General features: G+C 47.9%; 1 protein-coding gene across 1 annotated transcript in view; it reads right to left on the reverse strand.

The window, feature by feature from the left end:
• GPR143 (G protein-coupled receptor 143) overlaps window positions 1-17,749 on the reverse strand; it is a 41,677-nt gene extending 23,928 nt beyond the window's left edge. The window contains exons 1-3 of the mRNA XM_001090139.5: window positions 17,470-17,749; window positions 12,501-12,610; window positions 11,117-11,211 (exon numbers count right to left, since the gene is read on the reverse strand). Coding sequence (XP_001090139.2) covers window positions 11,117-11,211; window positions 12,501-12,610; window positions 17,470-17,719 — 455 coding nt within the window. The 5' untranslated portion in view covers window positions 17,720-17,749. The remainder of the gene's footprint in view (window positions 1-11,116; window positions 11,212-12,500; window positions 12,611-17,469) is intronic.
• Window positions 17,750-18,824: the final 1,075 nt, after the last annotated feature.

Raw genomic sequence — 18,824 nt, forward strand, 5'->3', positions numbered from 1 at the left:
CATATCCATTAATTGGTGATATGGTTAGGCTTTGTGTCCCCACCCGAATCTCATTTTGAATTGTAATCTCCATAATCCCAAGGGATAGAACAAGTTGAACTAATCATTGTTGGATGGAAGTCAATTGGTTAGGTGATTGGAGGATGGAAATGATCAGGTGGAGGTAATTCAATCATGGGGGTGGTTTCCCCCATGCTGTTCTCGTGATAGTGAGTGAGTTCTCACGAGATCTGATGGTTTTATAAGGGGATTTCCCTCCCCTCCACCCAATCGCTCGGCTGCCTTGTGAAGAAGGTGTCCTACTTCCCTTTGGCCTTCTGCCACGATTGTAAGTTTCCTGAGACCTCCCCAGCCATGCTGAACTGTGAGTTAAACCTCTTTCCTTTATAAATTACTCAGTCTCAGGCAGTTCTTCATAGCAGTGTGAGAACAGACTAATACAAGTGATCACTCCCCTTTGCCCATCCCCCAGCCCCTAGCAACCACTAATCTAGTTTCTGTCTCTGTGGATTTGCATGTTCTGGGTATTTCATGTAAATGGAAATATATGCTATGTGGCCTTTTGCACTTGGCTTCCTTCACTCAGCATAATGCTTTCCAGGTTCACTGATGTAGCATGGATCAGTTCTTCATTCCTTTGTTTCTTTTAATATTTTGTTGAGGCAGTATCTCACTAAGTTGCCCGAGCTGGTCTTGAACTCCTGACCTCAAGCAATCCTCCCACCTTAGCCTCCCAAATTGCTGGGATTATAGGCATGAGCCACTGTGTCCCTTTCTTTCCTCCTTTTCTTGGGGTTGGGGCCGGGGTCAGGGTCTTGCTCTGTCATCCAGACTGGAGTGCAGTGGTGCAATCTCGGCTCACTGCAACTGTTCCCTGAGCTCAAGCAATCCTCCCACCTCAGCCTTCTGAGTAGCTGGGACCACAGGCACACACCATCATGCCCAGCTATTTCTTTGTATTTTTTGTGGGGATGAGGTTACGCCATGTTGCCAGGCTGCTCTTGAACTCCTCAGCTCAAGTGATCCCCCCGCCTCAGCCTCCCAAAGTGCTGGGATTACAGGCGTGAGCCACCGCGGCAGCCCTTTCTTCCTTTTTCTGACTGAATACCATTCCATTATATACATGGGCCAAGACTCACCCATCAATGGACATTTAGGTTGTTTCCACTGTGAGGAGTGCTGCTATGAACACGTGTTATGTAACAGTATTTGTTTGAGGTTCTGTTTTGTTTTGAGATAGTCTCACTCTGTGGCCCAGGCTGGAGTGCAGTGGTGCAATCATAGTTCACTGCAGCCTCCAATTCCTAGGCATAAGCAATCCTCCCACCTCAGCCTCCCAAGTAGCTGGGACCACAGGCATGCACCACCATGCCCAGCTTATTTTTGATTTTTTGTAGACATTTTTTTTTTTGGTAGCGATTAGAGATTTTTTTGTGTTGCCCAGGCTGGTCTCAAACTCCTGGCCTCAAGCGATCCTGCCACCTTGGCCTCCCAAAGTGCTGGGATTACAGGCATGAGCCACTGCACCTGACTGGGTTCCTGTTTTCAGTTCTTTGGGGTGTATACGTAGGAGTGGAATTGCTGGGTCAGATTTTTTTTTTTTTTTCAAGATGGAGTCTTGCTCTGTCACCCAGGCTGGAGTGCAGTTGTTGCAATCTCGGCTCACTGCAACCTCCACCTCCCGGGTTCAAGCAATTCTCCTGCCTTAGCCTCCCGAGTAGTTGGGATTACAGGCGCCCACCACTAACCCTGCTAATTTTTGTATTTTTAGTAGAGACAGGGTTTCACCATGTTGGCCAGGCTGGTCTTAAACTCCTGACCTCAAGTGTTTCACCTGCCTTGGCTTCCCGAAGTACTGGGATTGCAGGTGTGAGCTGCCGCACCGGCCATACATTTCTGCTGTTTATAAGCTGTCGCCAGTCTGTGGTGTTTGTTATAGCAACCTAGACAAACTAAGACTGCACCTCACGGGCACAGCACTCGCCAGGTGCTCCTCCCAGCCTCCCCACTTACTCCTCTTACAGCCTCATCCCAGGAAGATGCTCCGAGGCTTAATAGGTCTGAACCAAATGCAAACACCGGGCACATTAACTAGCTGCATCACCTCCGCCAGACCCACTTCTCAGAGCCATGAGTTGCTCCTTTCAGCTGGGTGAACATGGAAACACCCTGCGGCCTTCCTGTGCCAGTACGCTAAGGGCCAGGTGGATGTCAGGCCCGGCTGCTTTCTGCTACTTATGCTGCCCTCCAAGGCAGGCTGGCCGTCCCCGCCCGCTTCCACTTTCCCACAAGGCTGGGCCTGCCCTGGATGCCCAGCTGTCTTCACTTTGAGGACAGTCAGGAGGCCCCAGCAGTGGGATTTACCAGCATCCTGTGCTCAGGGAGGTGGAGACATGTACTGGACCATCAGCGCTGTTACTCTGGGATTTCCCTTCCGGTGCACATTCTCTACAGAAGAGGGGCCGGTGATAGGAAACACTTCCCACACCCTTAACCTACAAGATGGCTGTCAGCACGTGCAAAGGTGACATCGAGTTGAAATGAATGTACTGATGCATGCTACTCCGTGGGTGAACCTCAGAAGTAATGCTGAGTGAAAAGCCAGACACAAAGGGTGCACACATTGTGTGATTCTGCAGACATGGTGGGGGCTGCTAATGGGTGCAGGGTTTCTTTTTGGGATAGTAGAAATGTTCTGGAACTAGTAGTAGTGAGGCTAACTGATATATAACCTTGCAGATGACACTAAAAGCCACTGAACTTCACACCTTTAAAAGGCGAATATTACAGTATTTAAGTTACAATTAAAAGAATCAGAGTTGTATCAGCGCAGTATGTCTCACTCAGTGTACATTGGCTGAATGTTTATTGAGCAAAGATCATGCCCTTTCTAGGCACAGGAAACAGTCCCTGCCTGCATGGGGGTGACCATCTTGAGAGGATAACATAGAAGAATCAGTGTAATGTCCCAGCCTGTGCCCCTGCTGGGGGCCAGCCCCACAGGCCACAGCTGGATGGAGAAGATTTTACATGAAGTCAGGCTCGTAACCGTGATTAATCTAAGAGATGAGACTATGTTTGTGGTGGTCGTTGTTTTAAGAGACAGGGTTTCCCCCTGTCACCCATACTGGCATGCAATGGCACAGTGATAGCTCACAGTAACTTCAAACTCCTGAGCTCAAGCCTGCCTCAGCCTCCCAAGTAGCTAGGACTACAAGCACTCACCACCACACCCAGCTAACTTTTTTATTTTTAGTAGAGATGGAGTCTTGCTATGTTGCCAGGCTGGTCTCAAACTCCTGGGCTCAAGCAATCCTCCCATCTCAGCCTCCCAAAGTGCTAGGATTACAGGCATGAGCCAACATGCCTGGCAGAGACTATGTTTATAAGTTAAAGTGGACAAACACTTGTGATAACCCAAATACATTTCCCTGAAGATGTCCCTGTCCTAATCTCTGGAACCTGTGAAAATGTTCCCTTATATGGCAAAAGAGACTTTGCAGGTGTGATGAAGTTAAGGATGTTTGAGATAAGGAGGTCATCCTGGGTTATCTGGGTTGGGCCAGTGTAATTGCCAGAATCCAGAAAAGCAGAGACTATTAGCTGCAGAGAACCCGAGAGGAGGGAATTTGAGAAGGACATAACCCACCATTGCTGGCTTTGAAGATGGAGGAAAAGGCCACAAGTAAAAGAATGTGAGCGGCAGCCTAGCCTGGAGGTACATACCTGTAGCCCCAGCTACTCAGGAGGCTGAGGCGGGAGGATTTATTGAGCCCGGGAGTTGAAGGCTGCAGTGAGCTGTGATCATGCCACTGCCCTCCAGCCTGGATGACAGAGTGAGACATGTCTCTTAAAAAAAAAAAAAAAAAAAAGGAATACAGGCTCCTTCTAGAAGCTGGGAGCTGGGTGTGGCTGGAGCAGAGAGGGTGAGAGAGGACAGAGGGAGGGCCGTGTGTTGGGGACTGGGTCACAGAAGCCTCTGTGGGCCACACAGGACCGTGTCGGTTTAGGTGTAACTCTGATCTACTGGAGAGCTCTTTTCATTTATTCAAAAAAATTTTCCAATAAGATAAACCTTAAAACTTGAAAAAGACTGGGCGCAGTGTCTCATGCCTGTAATCCCAGCACTTTGGGAGGCCAAGGTGGGTGGATCAGGACCAGCCTGGCCAACATGGTGAAACCCCATCTCTACTAAAACTACAAAAATTAGCTGGGTGTGGTGGCAGGCACCTGTAGTCCCAGCTACTCAGGAGACTGAGGCAGGAGAATCCCTTGAACCTGGGAGGCGGAGGTTGCAGTGAGCCAAGATCGCACCACTGCACTCCAGCCTGGGCGACAGAGCAAGACTCCATCTCAAAAAATAAATAAATAAAAATAAAATGGAAAAAAACAGAATCTGAAAAAAAAGAAAGTTATAAAAGATGAGGGGATAGCTTAGAGAAGAAACCAGCCAATGTCTGTGACTGCAAAGTTTTTATGGAGATGTCAGAAGGGGGGGAGGAGCTGTGCTTGGGCTTGTCTGGTTTGCTCTTTCCTACCTCATCCTCTGGCATGGAAGTGAATCCAGGTGGATCTACAGCAAACCTTGACCTGAACCTGAGGTTTCCTAACAGAAGGACACGAACCTGGGGCTCCTTCTCAGCCATGTGAGCCCTCACAGCCCCTCAGCGAGAGAGGCCTTATGCCTCCTGAACACTCAGCTCACCCAATAAGCAAGGAGCTCCTATCCCCAAGCCCTCCCGGAGTCACCTCCACACCTAATAGCCAAGTCTGAATGCTCAGTCCCACCTGGGAAGGCTGTCTCGGCAGAACCAGCAGCTACTACTACGTGCTTCCCGAAAGGAGAGCGGGGGCTTGCCTTCTGCCTCCCAGCTCCCGTTCCCTGCACAGCTGGCATTCTTGCAGTCTCTAGCTTTCATCTTTGTACTTCCATATACCCCGCCCCATTTCCCCCAGGAGCTGAGGCTGCAGCCTTCCAGATGCCTCAGGAAGACTGAAGATGGAGGCTCTGCAGAGCCGACTGGTGCTGTCCAGTCTTGGGTTTGCCTCTCCTGTCTGATGGGACAAGGTGGGGTGGGGGGCTGGGGCTCCATGGGATGAATGGCTGTCCCTCAAAACTCTACCAGATTCCCAGCAAATATCATAACCCCCACCCCATCGGGACTTTAACTTGGAAGATCAGCTGTGTAGACAAAGGGATCTGAGTGAGAAAGGACATCCTTCTACAATGAGACAAAAGAAACAAGTCCAAAGAGCTTCAGGAGGAAAAGAAACGCTTCCAGCATGCTTTGCCTCCCACACTGTGACTGGTTCCTGGTGTGGCCCTCCCATGGCCTGGCTGGGCTGGGAGCGGGTTAGGGTTGGGGGTATGTCTTAGCAACGTGGGCCAGGAACTCGAAGCTTTGTGTGAGACTCAGATAACTAACGGAGAGCCTTTCTGCAAAGGGCTGGGTGTTGGAGAGTGCAGAATCTCTGCATTCCAGACCCTGACATCAGCCTGGGCCTCTGAAACCCACACCGGGGCAGAAGTCTGAACCCCAATCCACAGCAGATCAGGAGAAGTCTGCGCCCCCCACGGGCTGAAGACCCTTGGTCCTTTACCCACACTCTAGGCAGTTTCCGTGCCCAGGTGTGCAAAGGTCTCCCCGGACCCCGTTTCCTTTCACACTTCCATTTTCTTACAGCAAAGAAGTGACTTCCATTCAAGACCTGCTCCAGGATCCCAAGTGCCTTCTGTTACTGTTTAAAACCTGTACATCCCACACCTCGAACCAGAGCAGTGGTTTAAGTTTTAACTTTAAATCTGTCTTAATGACATTTCTTAGGATTAGGATTAAAAGAAAAAATATTCCCGTGCCAAAGAAAATAGCTAAGTCCTGAAAGGATCTAGACGGGAATGTGAAGTTTAATCCAGCCATCCCTGCAAAGCTGGGCCCTCTGTCCTGGAATTTTCAGGAGGCCCCCAGGTCTACCAGCTGCAGTCTCTTAAAGGCCACTATCAGAATCAACCCCACCCACGGCTCTGGAAACAAGCTCTCTCTTAAAAGGAGAGGTACAGAATCTTTTGAAGCCACGCTCTCAGCCCTGGCTCAAACTATCCAGCGTGTCCCCTCCGAGGCCTCACAGGCAGGCTCCAGGGGGCAGGACGTCCGCCAGGTGGTAGGTGAGGGCTTGGTCTCCTGGGCTATAGCACTGTCTTATTTCTCTGACATCGGCCTGTTCCTCTTCGATGGGAGCACCAACTTCACTCTGGACAGATGCTTGTCCCAATCCTGGAAACCCGCCCTTGCTCTGGCCTTTGGGAGGCGTCTAGATGTTCCACATCCTTGGACACTCACTTTCTGGGTGATGGCAGGTCCCCGGAAGCCACATTCTGCCCAACACCCTTTAGACTCTAACACCCCCAACATCCTGCCTTCTGATCTCTGAGCTCCAAATGAACTCCCAAACACTCTCCTTGAAGTGAGGAGGGCTTCATGATTGCCTGTCCCAGTTTCTCAGGGCCCTGTCTGTCCACTGGGTCCAGATAGTTCTCAGACTGCCCCGTGGGACTCCATCCCTTTTCCCCTACATCCCCACCATGGGTGGAGGTGAAGTAATGCATCCTCCTATGGCAGCAGGGGGCATTACTCTTCTCCCAGCTTCCTTCCAGCACCCCGAGACCCTTCTACCCATAACTAGCATCTATAAGATCTACAGTTGTGTCAGACCTCCAGCCTCTCCAACACTGAGGGATGCTCAGACAGAGACATGCCAATCACGAGAGCTTCAGGGCCATGGTTTTATCACACTGCTAATTACCTACTCAAAGCCATATTTCCTTTTTCAAAACCTCAGTAACATAATCTGGATGTCATGAGGGCAGCTGCATGCTCAGCTCACAGAGTCTATTTCCTACCTCCTTTAGCAGCTAAGTGTGGCATGAAACTAAGTTTTGGCCAGGCACGGTGGCTCACGCCTGTAATCCCAACACTTTGGGAGGCCGAGGCAGGTGGATCACCTGAGGTCAGGAGTTCGAGACCAGCTTGACCAACATGGTGAAACTCCATCTCTACTAAAAATACAAAAATCAGCTGGTTGTGGTGGCAGGCACCTGTAATCCTAGCTACTTGGGAGGCTGAAGCAGGAGAATCACTTGAACCCAGGCGGTGGAGGTTGCAGTGAGCCAAGATCATGCCATTGCACTCCAGCTTGGGCAAAAAGAGTGAAACTCTATCGGGGGGTGCGGGGGGTGGGGTGGAACCTAAGAGTGAAACTCCATCTCAAGAAAAGAAAAAAAAGAAACTAAGAGTGAAACTCCATCTCAAAAAAAAAAAAAAAAAAAAAAAAACTAACTTCTGGCCAATAATATGTAACTGGCATTGTATGAAACTCCCAGGACATTACTTAAAGCTGGCTCAGGGGAACACAGGCCTCTATTGCATTGTTCTCTTCTAGCTTCCTGATGCCCAGAATGTAGGTGTGATGACTGGAGCACCAGCAGCTATATTGGGCCATGACACTTTGAGGATGGAAGTCACACAATATAATAGTGATGCAGGAAAATCCAAGGAACCTGGATCCCTGATGTCCATCACAAGCATCCTGGATTGCCTACCTCTGGACATCTTTAGCATGAAAGAAATCTCTACCAGGTTTAAGTCATTATTATTATATATATTTTATGTAGCCAAAATGAATCTTCAGTGATATACCTAATTAGCTGGCTCTGACCTTAACTATCGTCCCTGGAGAATTTTCACAACCAGGCATATCTCAGTTTGGTTCAGCTGTGTAAGAGTTTGGGAGCTAAGGTAAAAAGATGGAAGGAACAAGCATAAAAATGAAGTAAGCACTAAACTTCAGGCCAGAGAGACCAAAGTTGATGATGTGATCTATATAAGGAATGTCAATGATTTTAGAGCAGGGATCTACTGGGATTACCCAACATATTCTATAGCCTACATATGATCTCTATTTACTGATATTGGCTTTAAAAGTAAATTTATTCAATAAGTGGTGCTGGGACAACTGGATATCCACATGCAAAATAATGAAGATGGACCCATTAGTCACCTGTGCACAAAAATTAACTCTAAGTGGACCTAAATTTAAGCATTCAAACCATAAGAAAACATAGGTCTAAATCTTTGTGACCTTGGGTTAGGCAATGATTTCTTAGATATGACAAAAGCATAAGAAATCAAAGAAAGAAATAGAAAAATTGGACTTCATCAGAATGAAAAACTTTTGTGCTTTGAAAGATACCATCAAATAGGTTTAAAGACAAACCACAGAATGGGAGCAACTATTTGTGAATCATGTATGTAATATGCTACTTGTATCTAGAATAAAGAACTACAACTCAATAATAAAAAACCAAATAGCCCAATGAAATAATGGGCAAAAGAGGTGAATAGACATTTCTCTAAGAAGATACATACATGACCAATAAGCACATGAAAAGATGTTTAGCATCATTAGTCATCAGTGAAATCAAAACCATGAAGAGTTACCAATTCACACGTGCTAGGATGGCTAAAATTAAAACAGACAGATAATAACAAGTGTTGACAAGGATGTGGATAAACTGCAACCCTCACATTACTGCTAGAATGTAAAATGGTGCACCCACCTTGGAAAGCAGTTTAACAGTTTCTTACTCTTACAAGGTTACCACATATCTCAGCAATTACATACCTAGATATATACTCAGGAATATGTGATGAAAACATATGTCCACACAAACACTTGCATACAAATGTCAATTGCAGCATTATTCCTAGTAGCCAAACAATGGAAGTAGTCAAAACAATGGAAGCACACAAAATGTCCATCAACTAATAAATGGATAAACAAAATGTAGTATAGCCTTACACTGGAATATTATTTAGCAACGAAAAGGGATTGTTTGAGTCCATTCAGGCTGCTATAACAAAACATCACACACGAGGTGGCTTATAAACAACAATTATTGCTCACAGCTCTGGAAGCTGGGAGTCCAAGATCAAGGTATGGCAGATGTGGTGTCTGGTGAGGCCCCGCTTCCTGGTTCATAGATAGCACCTTCTTGCTGTGTCCCCACATGGTAGAAGAGGTGAGGGAGCTCTCTGGGGCCCCTTTTACAAGGGCACTGATCCCACTTATGACCTAATAACCTCCCAAAGGCCCCGCCTCCTAATACTATCACCTTGGGGGTTAGAATTTCAATATAGGAATTTTTGGAGGAACAGAAACATTCAGACCATAACAGGAATGAAGCACAGATACGTGACAACACAGATAAACCGTGAAGATGTTACACTGAGTTAAAAACCCAAACACAAAAGGTCATGTAGTGTATGATTCCATTGCTATGAAATGTCCAGAACATGCAGCTCCACAGAGACACAGTAGATAAGTGGTTGCTGGGGGCTGTGGGGAGGGGGTAGTGAGGAGTGACTAATAACCAGCACAGAGATGTAGAGGGGATGATTAAAATGGTATAAAATCGATGACAGTGATGGTTATGCAATTCTGTGAATACACTAAAAACCACTGGATTTTAGGCTTTAAACAGGTGACCTTTATAAAGCTGGGTTTTTTTTTTTGTTTGCATTGTTTTTTGAGATAGGGTCACACTCTGTCGCCCAGGCTGGAGTACGGTGACACGATCATGGCTCACTGTGCTTTGACTTCCTGGGCTCAAGCCATCCTCCCACCTCAACCTCCCGAGTAGCTGGGACCACCGTTGTACCCCACCATGCCTGGCTATCTTTTTTTTATTTTTTGTAGAGATGAGGTCTCACTATGTTGCCCAGGCTGGTCTCAAAACTCCTGGGCTCAAGCAATCCTCCTGCTTCAGCCTCCCAAAGTGCTGGGATTACAGGTGTGAGCCACTGTGCCTGGCCTATAAAGCTGTATTTAAACAAAACCAAGAACAAAAAAACCGGCAAGGAAGGGCTCCCTCCAAAAGGGACCTGAATCAAGTGGACCATGAACTTGGTGGGGGCAAATGCTTCCTGGATTTGGAGCCCTGCCATGCCATGTCCAGCTTCTCTGTGTCAGTTCAGCTCTATGTGTGGATGTTTCCTCAACATGTGTGCATCCCACCTACTATAACAGCTGATAGGTATCAAGAGCCTGCAACATGCCAGGACTGTTCTTAACCATACACACGGATTATCACATTTACTCTTTGCAGTAACCTTGTGTGGTAGGTACCATTTCACAGCTGAGAAAACAGAAGTCCAGAGAAGTTAAACAACTTGCCAACAGCTACACAGCTCACAAGTGACTGGGCATCAGTTCAAACACACCAGTGCTCCAGGTACTAACCACTGAATAACTCCCTGCCAAGCAGCCACCTCCAGCCCCAGCATTCTCAGGTTCCAGATTTAGCATGAAGTGTCAATATATACATCCCTTGAACCTTTACATATAATAAAAAATTGTTTATGCGGTGGCTCATGCCTGTAATCCCAGCACTTTGGGAGGCCGAGGCAGGAGGATCACTTGAAGCCAGGAGTTTGAGACCAGCCTGGGCTGCATAGCAAGACCCTATCTCTAAAAAAATAATAAAATTAGCCAGGTTTGGTGGCACATGTCTATAGTCCCAGCAACTTGGGAGGCTGAGGTGGAAGAATCACTTGAGCCTGAGAGGTTGAGGCTGCAGTGAACCACTGCACTCCAGCCTGGGTGTCAAAGTGAGACCCTGTCTCTAAAACATAAAAAATAAACAATAAAATTGTCTATATACATGCCAATTCTGTTTTCGTATTTGTCCAGTTCCAAATATTTCATTTATTGAATTACTTGCTTTCAAGGTTTTTAAAATCCTCAAGATTTTATTTTGTTATTTTGGAGATGGACTCTCACTAAGTTTCACAGGCTGGTCTCAAACTCCTGGCCTCATGCAGTCCCTCCAAGTAGCTGGGATTACAGGCACAGGCCACTGTGCCTGGCTAATATTTTAAATGTGCCTTTGGCCTCTTATGAAAATGAGCTGCCATGGATGTTTCTAGGCGGAGGCGCCAGCTGACAGATTTTGAATGACGGTGTCTGCAACACTACAAAATACTTTTAAATGCTCAGTGCCATCTCTAATCTTCCCTCTAAAATAGAACTAGGGCAGATATCCCATTTCCTCCGTGAATACCTCAGTCCCGCCGATCTCCGGATCACCAGATAAGCATCCACCGCATAGCAAAACAGCCACCAGAAGCAGGCACTGTACAACAGCTGGATCCACATCTGCAATTGGGAAGAGCCCTGCATCAAAATGTCTGGAAACAGGTACAAGAAGCCCAGCCCATCCTTGAGACAGCAGGGCAGACACCGGCTTCCTCTGACGTCAGGAAGCCGCATGTGACAGCTCTCGGGACACAAGTGGGCACAGCCCCTGAGACCAAGGAGGGTGTGGCCTGGGATGGGTGTAGGCATTTGGATTTGACTAAGGAACTCTGCCTTCTGCACCACTTGTATGCAGGGAGGATGAAGTGCCAAGATATGTCATTTAAACTGGGGTGCAGGCTCAATAGAAGCTCGATAGAAGCTCTTGTTCTGAGGAAGAATGAGTACGGGGAGGAGGGACTCAGGCAGTCCTTCCAAAGACAAGATGGAGGAAGGGGACTCCAGTGTTAGAAACGACACAAGATCAAGATGTCTCGCTACCGTGGGCTGAGACAGAGGCTCATAGATGCAGTTAGGAAGCCACTGAGGACAGGGAAGCGAGGAAACTGGCAATTCTGCTCCAGCACAGGGCAGTCAACACAGCATCAGGGAATGCGCTTCAAATCACTCACCTGAGCACCACCGTGACGGATGGAGCATAACATACATGTGTATGTGTGTCTGTGTATATATGATATCTATTTACTTATTCAATAATTTCTTTATATATAATTATGTGGTTTTATTTTTTGTCTGAAGACGGAGTTTCACTCTGTCACCCAGGCTGGAGTGCAGTGGCGCGATCTTGGCTCACTGCAACCTCCGCCTCCTGGCGGAGGAAAAGCAATTTTCCTGCCTTAGCCTCCTGAGTAGCTAGGACCACAGGCACACGCCACCACACCCAGCTAATTTTTGTATTTTTAGCAGAGATGGGGCTTCACCCTGTTGGCCGGGCTGGTCTCGAATTCCTGGCCTCAAGTGATCCACCTGCTTCGGCCTCCCAAAGTGCTGAGATTACAAGTGTGGGCTACCGTGCCCAGCTTATATGTTTTATTTAATATATTTAAGTATATATTTAAACAAAATGCATCCAATGGATTGATAACTTTTTCTGTGGCAGCTGGTTTTGCTTGTGGCCGCATTTAAGCAGAGGATGCATTTGTGAAGGGGAGGGAGAAACAACACTGGAGTGTCTGCGGCAGCATCCCCTGGAGGGTTTTGTTAAAACACAGAGAGGGCTGGGTTCCTGATCAGCAGGATGGGGCGGGACCTGAGAACCTGCATTTCTAACAGACTCCCAGGGTTTGCTGCTGCTGCGATTTGAGGAGCATAGGTAGGGAGGAGAGGGCATGCCGAGGGACTGGACTCACCGCACTCCCCACGCAGAAAGCAGCAGGCCAAATTTCCGTGCGGTTCACATCTGAGATGCTGTCAACAAAATTTGGGAATCCTAACCACACGGTGGACCGGATCACAACACCTAAGAGAGAATTGGATAATGCTTTGTATCTGATCCTAATCAAATCTAAAGCTGATTTCTTGCTTTGGAAAAATGATAGATACATAATAGAGAAGGAAGAGAGGAAGGAAGAAGGAAGGAAAGGAAGGAAGGAAGGAAGGAAGGAGGGAGAGAGGGAGGGAAAAAGACAAGAAGGAGGGAAAAGGAAAAAAGGAAGAAAAAAACATACATATTGGTGTGTGCAGAGAGAAAAAGAAGATTGAAACTCACAAAATAACGTTTTTTATTTTTTTTTAATCTTTTTTTTTTTTTTTTTTTTGAGGCGGAGTCTGACTCTGTCACCCAGGCTGGAGTACAGTGGTACAATCTCTGCTCACTGCAACTTCCGCCTCCCGGGTTTAAGTAATTCTCCTGCCTCAGCCTCCCGAGTAGCTGGGATTACAGGCACCCGCAACCACGCCCAGCTAATTTTTGTATTTTTAGTAGACAGGGTTTCACCATGTTGGCCAGGCTGGTCTCAAACTCCTGACCTCAAGTGATCCGTCTGCCTTGGTCTCCCAAAGTGTTGGGATTACAGGCATGAGCCACCACGCTTGGCCTGAAACTCAGAAAATAACTCTCATGGTAGCAAAACAAACGCAGGCACTTTAACGTAAACCATAGCTGGCCACAGTCTCATCCCTATTTTGTCTGTTTGTTTACTTGCAGTATGTGACTAGCAATCTGTATTTCTCAGCTGCATTTTCAGTGTCTATATTAGTTATTCCTCACATAAAAAAGAATTTTAAAAAAGCTCAATTTAGAAGTTCAAATATATAGTTCCTTCATTCTTTTTTTAAACACTACATTTAAAATTTTCACAAATTAGTTCTCAATAATTTGCCTTTAACATTTATTCTTTGTGAGTTTCTCTTGCTATTAGACCCAAATGTCTAACATCCTCAAAACGGTATGCACACTCATGGTACATATGATGGTTCTTTGTTAGGTAATGCAATATCCTTTGTTTAAAAGCACACTAGGGTCTGGGCACGGTGGCTCACGCCTGTAATCCCAGCACTTCGGGAGGCCAAGGCCGGCGGATCACTTGAGCCCAGGAGATGAGACCAGCCTGGTGAAACCCCATCTCTACAAAAATACAATAATTAGCTCGGGGTGGTGGCATGAGCCTGTGGTCCCAGCTACTCAGGAGGCTGAGATGGGAGAATCGCTTGAGCCCAGAAGGCGGAGGTTGCAGTGAGTCGAGATTGCACCACTGTACTCCAGCCTGGGCAATAGAGTGAGACCCTGTGTCCAAAAAAAAAAAACAAAACAAAAAACAAAAAAGAAAGAAAAAAAAAAAAAGAACCTGGCGCGGTGGCTCACGCCTGTAATCACAGCACTTTGGGAGGCTGAGGTGGATGGATCACCTGAGGTCAGGAGTTTGAGACCAGCCTGGCCAACATGGTGAAACCATGTCTCTACTAAAAATACAAAAGTTAGCCGGGCATCGTGGTGGGCGCCTATAATTCCAGCTGCTCAGGAGGCTGAGGCACAAGAATTGCTTGAACTTGTGAGGTGGAGGTTGCAGTGAGCCAAGATTGTACCACTGTACTCCAGCCTGGACGACAGAGTGAGACTCCGTCTAAAAAAAAAAAAAAAAAAAAAAGGACACTAGGTAATATAAAGGGGAGAACTGTAAACAACACCAAGCTACATGCTATGTAGTAGTGCTCACTGGTATACATGCTATACACCACTAAACACACACTATGCAATACACTACTAAAATCACATCATATACCAAACACACACCATGTGATACACTACTAAACAAATGCTATGTAATATACTACTAAACACATACCATGTAATATACCACTAAACACACACTATGTAATACACTACTAAAGGACAACTGTGAACACTAAAAAGCTCAAGACATCTTCTCATTATCAAGCCACTGCCAACAAAAACAATGCCTTTCTTCTCTACAGTGCCTTAGAATTTTCAGCATTTATCACTCCTTTGAGCTTAATAAAAGCCCTATCCCACAGGCATTCAAATTTCTTATTTTTCAGTAAGGGGTCCCGATCACCCAGCCTTTTCCTGACTTCTGCTTATTTGCTCACAACCTCATCCACTTCCCTTCTAAAGGCTAACAGATATGCAAGTGTTATTCACTAACCCTCAAAAGATGTTTGGGTACACCTTACTTTTTTAGAGACAGGGTCTTGGCTCTGTCACCCAGGCTGGATCACGGCTCACTGCAGCCTGGAATTCATGGTTTCAAGTGGTCCTCCTGCCTTAGCCTGCTGAGTAGCTGGGACCACATGTGCATGCCACCATGACAGGCTTTTTTTTTTTTTTTTTTTTGTAGAGCCTGTGTCTTGTTATGTTGCCCAGGCTAGTCTTGAACTCCTAGGTTCAAGCAATCCGTCCACCACAGCCTCCTGAGTAGTTAGGATAGTTAGGATTACAGGCGTGAGCCACCACACCTTTAGGAAGCCGAAGTAGGAGGATCGCTTGAGCCTAGAAGTTTGACCAGCCTGGGCAAGATGGTGAGATTCCAGCTCTGAAAAAACAATACAAAAATTAGCCAGTGTGGTGATGCGTGCCTGTAGTCCCAGCTACCTGGGAGGCTGAGGTAGGAGGATCCCTTGAGCCCGGAAGTTCAAGGCTGCAGTGAGCTATGATCATGCCACCACACTCCAACCTGGGCAACAGAGTGAGACCCTGTCTCAAATAAAAATAAAGTGATAATGATATTGGGGTTGCAAATGTTTAAAATTATTATGTTTTAGAGCTCTCTCTGAGATCTGAATGGGCAGGATGATGGCGCCTGAGATTTGCTTCACATTAATCTAGTGAGGAGGGTGAAGAGGGGAGCAGATGAGCCGGGTACCTGTACCCCACAAATCCCACATATAGGGATTCACTGTAAGTGTTTCTGTTATAGACTGCATTTATGCATGGTGGAAAGGTTCCAAAATAAAAAAGCTAAACAGAATGGCCAAATCTAGCTTAGAGGCCTGTATAAAGTGTCACATAATAGTTTAAAGCAGATGTTGGCAAGCTCATTCTGTAATATTTTTGGCTTTGGGAGCCATACTTTCTCTGTCCAATATTCACACTGCCCTTGTAGGGTAAAGGCAGCCATGGATAATTCACAAATGCACATGAACAACATAGCTGCATTCCCATCAAACTTTATTTGTAGACATTAACATTTAAATTTCAGTAATAGTCACATGCCAGGAAATATTTTCTAATTTTGATTTTTAAAAACATTTTAGGGCTGGGTGAGGTGGCTCACACCTGTAATCCTAACACTTTATGATGCCAAGGGTGGTGATCTCTTAATTAAGCCCAGGAGTTGGAGACCAGCCTGGGCAACATAGTGAGACCCCATCTCTAAATATATATATATAAATATATGTATATATATATTTACCCTACCATGGTGGCCTGTGGCTGTAGTCCCAGCTACTCGGGTAGCTGAGGTGGGAGGATCGCTTGAACCCAGGAGGTCGAGGCTGCAGTGAGCTGTGATCGTGACACTGCACTCAGCCTGGGCAAGAGGGTGAGACCCTGTCTCGAAAAAATCATTAATTTAAAGAAAAATAGGATGTAAAACCATTCTTAGCTCGTGGGCCCTAGAAAACAGGCAGGATTTGGTCTGAGAGCTGCAGTTTGTGCACCTGTGGTGTAAAAATCATACCCAAAAAGCCTGGATAGGGAAGGGATTTCAGCTTACAAAATACTTGAGAGAATATATAGTGCACAATAGAAAATAATTCACACACGCACATGCACGCACACACACACAGCGAGAGAGAGTGTGTTAATTGTTAGTCTCTCCCTGGTGCAGTTGGGCAAAACCGAGGAAGTCTTTTCTGGTCTGGGTTTTGCTTAACTGCGCCATCTGAAGTTTCCCTGTAACAAACACAATAAACGGATTTTTAAAACTCATCGTCCCTTGGATGGGAATTTTACCGACCACATCTGTTTGCAAAACTAACTAGTCGGCTGGGCGCAGTGGCTTATGCCTGTAATCCCAGTACTTTGGGAGGCCGAGGCGGGCGGATTACCTGAGGTCAAGAGTTCGAGAGCAACTTGGCCAACATGGTGAAAGTCCGTCTCTACTAAAAATACAAAAATTAGTTGGGCGTGGTGGCGCGTGCCTGTAATCCCAACTACTCGGGAGGCTAAGGCAGAAGAATCGCTTGAACCCGGGAGGCGGGGGTTGCAGTGAGCAGAGATTGTGCCACTGCACTTCAGCACTTCAGTCTGGGCGAAAGAGCAAGACTCCGTCTCAAACAAACAAACAAACAAACAAACAAACAAAACCCTAGTCGTCCCGTCCGGTACCTAGGGAACCGCCTCCGCTTTCTCTTTTCTCTGTGGTTCAAGTGTTCAGACGCCCGGCACAACCCGCGAGCTGTGGGTTGGGCCATCACCCGGGCACCGATCAAGTTCCAACCCGCGGGCTGTGGGTCCTCACCCGGGCATGGATCAAGTTCCAACCTGCGGGCCACGCACCCTCACCCGGGGACTGAGCAGGTCCAACCCCAGGGCCTCACGCCCTCACCCCAGCACTGAGCAGGTCTCAACCCGCGGGCCGTGCGCCCTCACCTGGACACCGATCAGGTCCCAACCCGCGGGCCTCAAGCCCTCAGCCAGGGACCCAGCAGGTCCCAACCGGCCGGCTACGCGCCCTCAGCCCTGCACCGGGCAGGTTCCAACCCGCGGGCCTCTAGTCCTCACTCCACCACCGAACAGGTCCAAATCCACAGGCCGTGCGCCCTTATCCAGGTACTAGTCGGGTCTCAACCTGCGGGCCACGCGCCCTCACCCAGGCACAGATCGGGTTCCAACCCGCGGGCCGCGCGCGCCCTTACCCAGGCAGCCTAGAAGGTCGCAGGCAGTGGCAGCGCGCAGGATGCGGACCGAGGCCGGTGGGGACGTCGCGGGGGACCCGGGGCCCGCGGGCCGGCGGCCGGGCAGCAGCTGCAGAAGGCCCAGCGCCAAGCGGAGCGCGCCGCTGCCCAGGCAGAGCGCGTGGAAGGCCCGCGGCTGGAAGCTCAGCACGAGTTGCGTGGCCGCATCCCGTGTGGGGCAGCAGAAGGTCCCTAAGCGCGGGGAGGCCATGGGCTGTGCTCACGGACGCGGCTCGGGTGTGCCAGGACCCCGCCGGCCTGCCTGGGTCATGTGCTGGGCGGGCTGGGGGCGGCATCATGCGCCCTGGGCCTCTCCCCCACCCCAACCCCCAGCGCCTGCAGTAGAGCCAGGCTCGGTGGGGGCCGAGCGCACTGGGCTGACGCCACGAGGCCTCACGAGGTGATGCTTGGGCGGGTGGAGAAGGAGGACAGAGAGAGGGAGGGCTGAGAGGAGAGAAAGAGGGAGGAGGAGGAGGGAAGTGGAAGGAGAAGCCGAAAAGTTGGGAAGGTTACCTTTCTCCCCATTTACCAAGCCTTCCTGGTGGTTTCTCTGGCACCTAGAGTGCCAAACCTGCCATCTTTACTGGTCTTCTAGAGAAACAGGCCTCGTGGACTAGATCTTTCCTATTTGGGACTCTGACATCCTGATTTTGATGCCTTTAAGGCGCTAGAACATGTTCATAAACTGTGACTGATCCCTATAACTGCATTTCTCCTAAGCAGAGATGGTTGTCCAAATAGTGCTTTTTTTATGGCCTCTATCATTCATGGAAATAACCCCACAGAGGCAGGATTTTCATTTACAATTAATGAATGAAACAACCAGATCAATGTTAAAGAAAGAGCAGTAGCTCACACCTGTAATCCCAGCACTTTGGGAGGCTGAGGTGGGCAGATCGCTTGAGCTCAAGAGTTGGAGACCAGAGTGGGCAACATGGCAAAACCCTGCCTCTACTAAAAACACAAAAATTAGCCCAGTGTGGTGGCCCAGGCCTGTGATCCAAGCTACTCGGCAGCCTAAGGCGGAAGGATCACTTGAGCCCAGGAGGTGGAGGTTACTGTGAGCCAAGATAGTGCCAACTGCACTCCAGCCTGAGCGATAGAGCCAGACCTTGTCTCAAAAAACAAAACAAAACATAACTTAGCTGGGCGTGGTGGGGCATGCTTGTAGCCCTAGCTTCTGGGGAGGTTGAGGTGGGAGGATCACTTGAACCCGAGAAGTGGAGGTTGCAGTGAGCGGAGATTACACCACTGCACTCCACCCTGAGCAATGGAGTGAAACCCTATCACACACACACACACACACACACACACAC

Source organism: Macaca mulatta, chromosome X, assembly GCF_049350105.2.
Source record: "Macaca mulatta isolate MMU2019108-1 chromosome X, T2T-MMU8v2.0, whole genome shotgun sequence".
In the NCBI taxonomy this organism is placed as follows: domain Eukaryota; kingdom Metazoa; phylum Chordata; class Mammalia; order Primates; family Cercopithecidae; genus Macaca; species Macaca mulatta.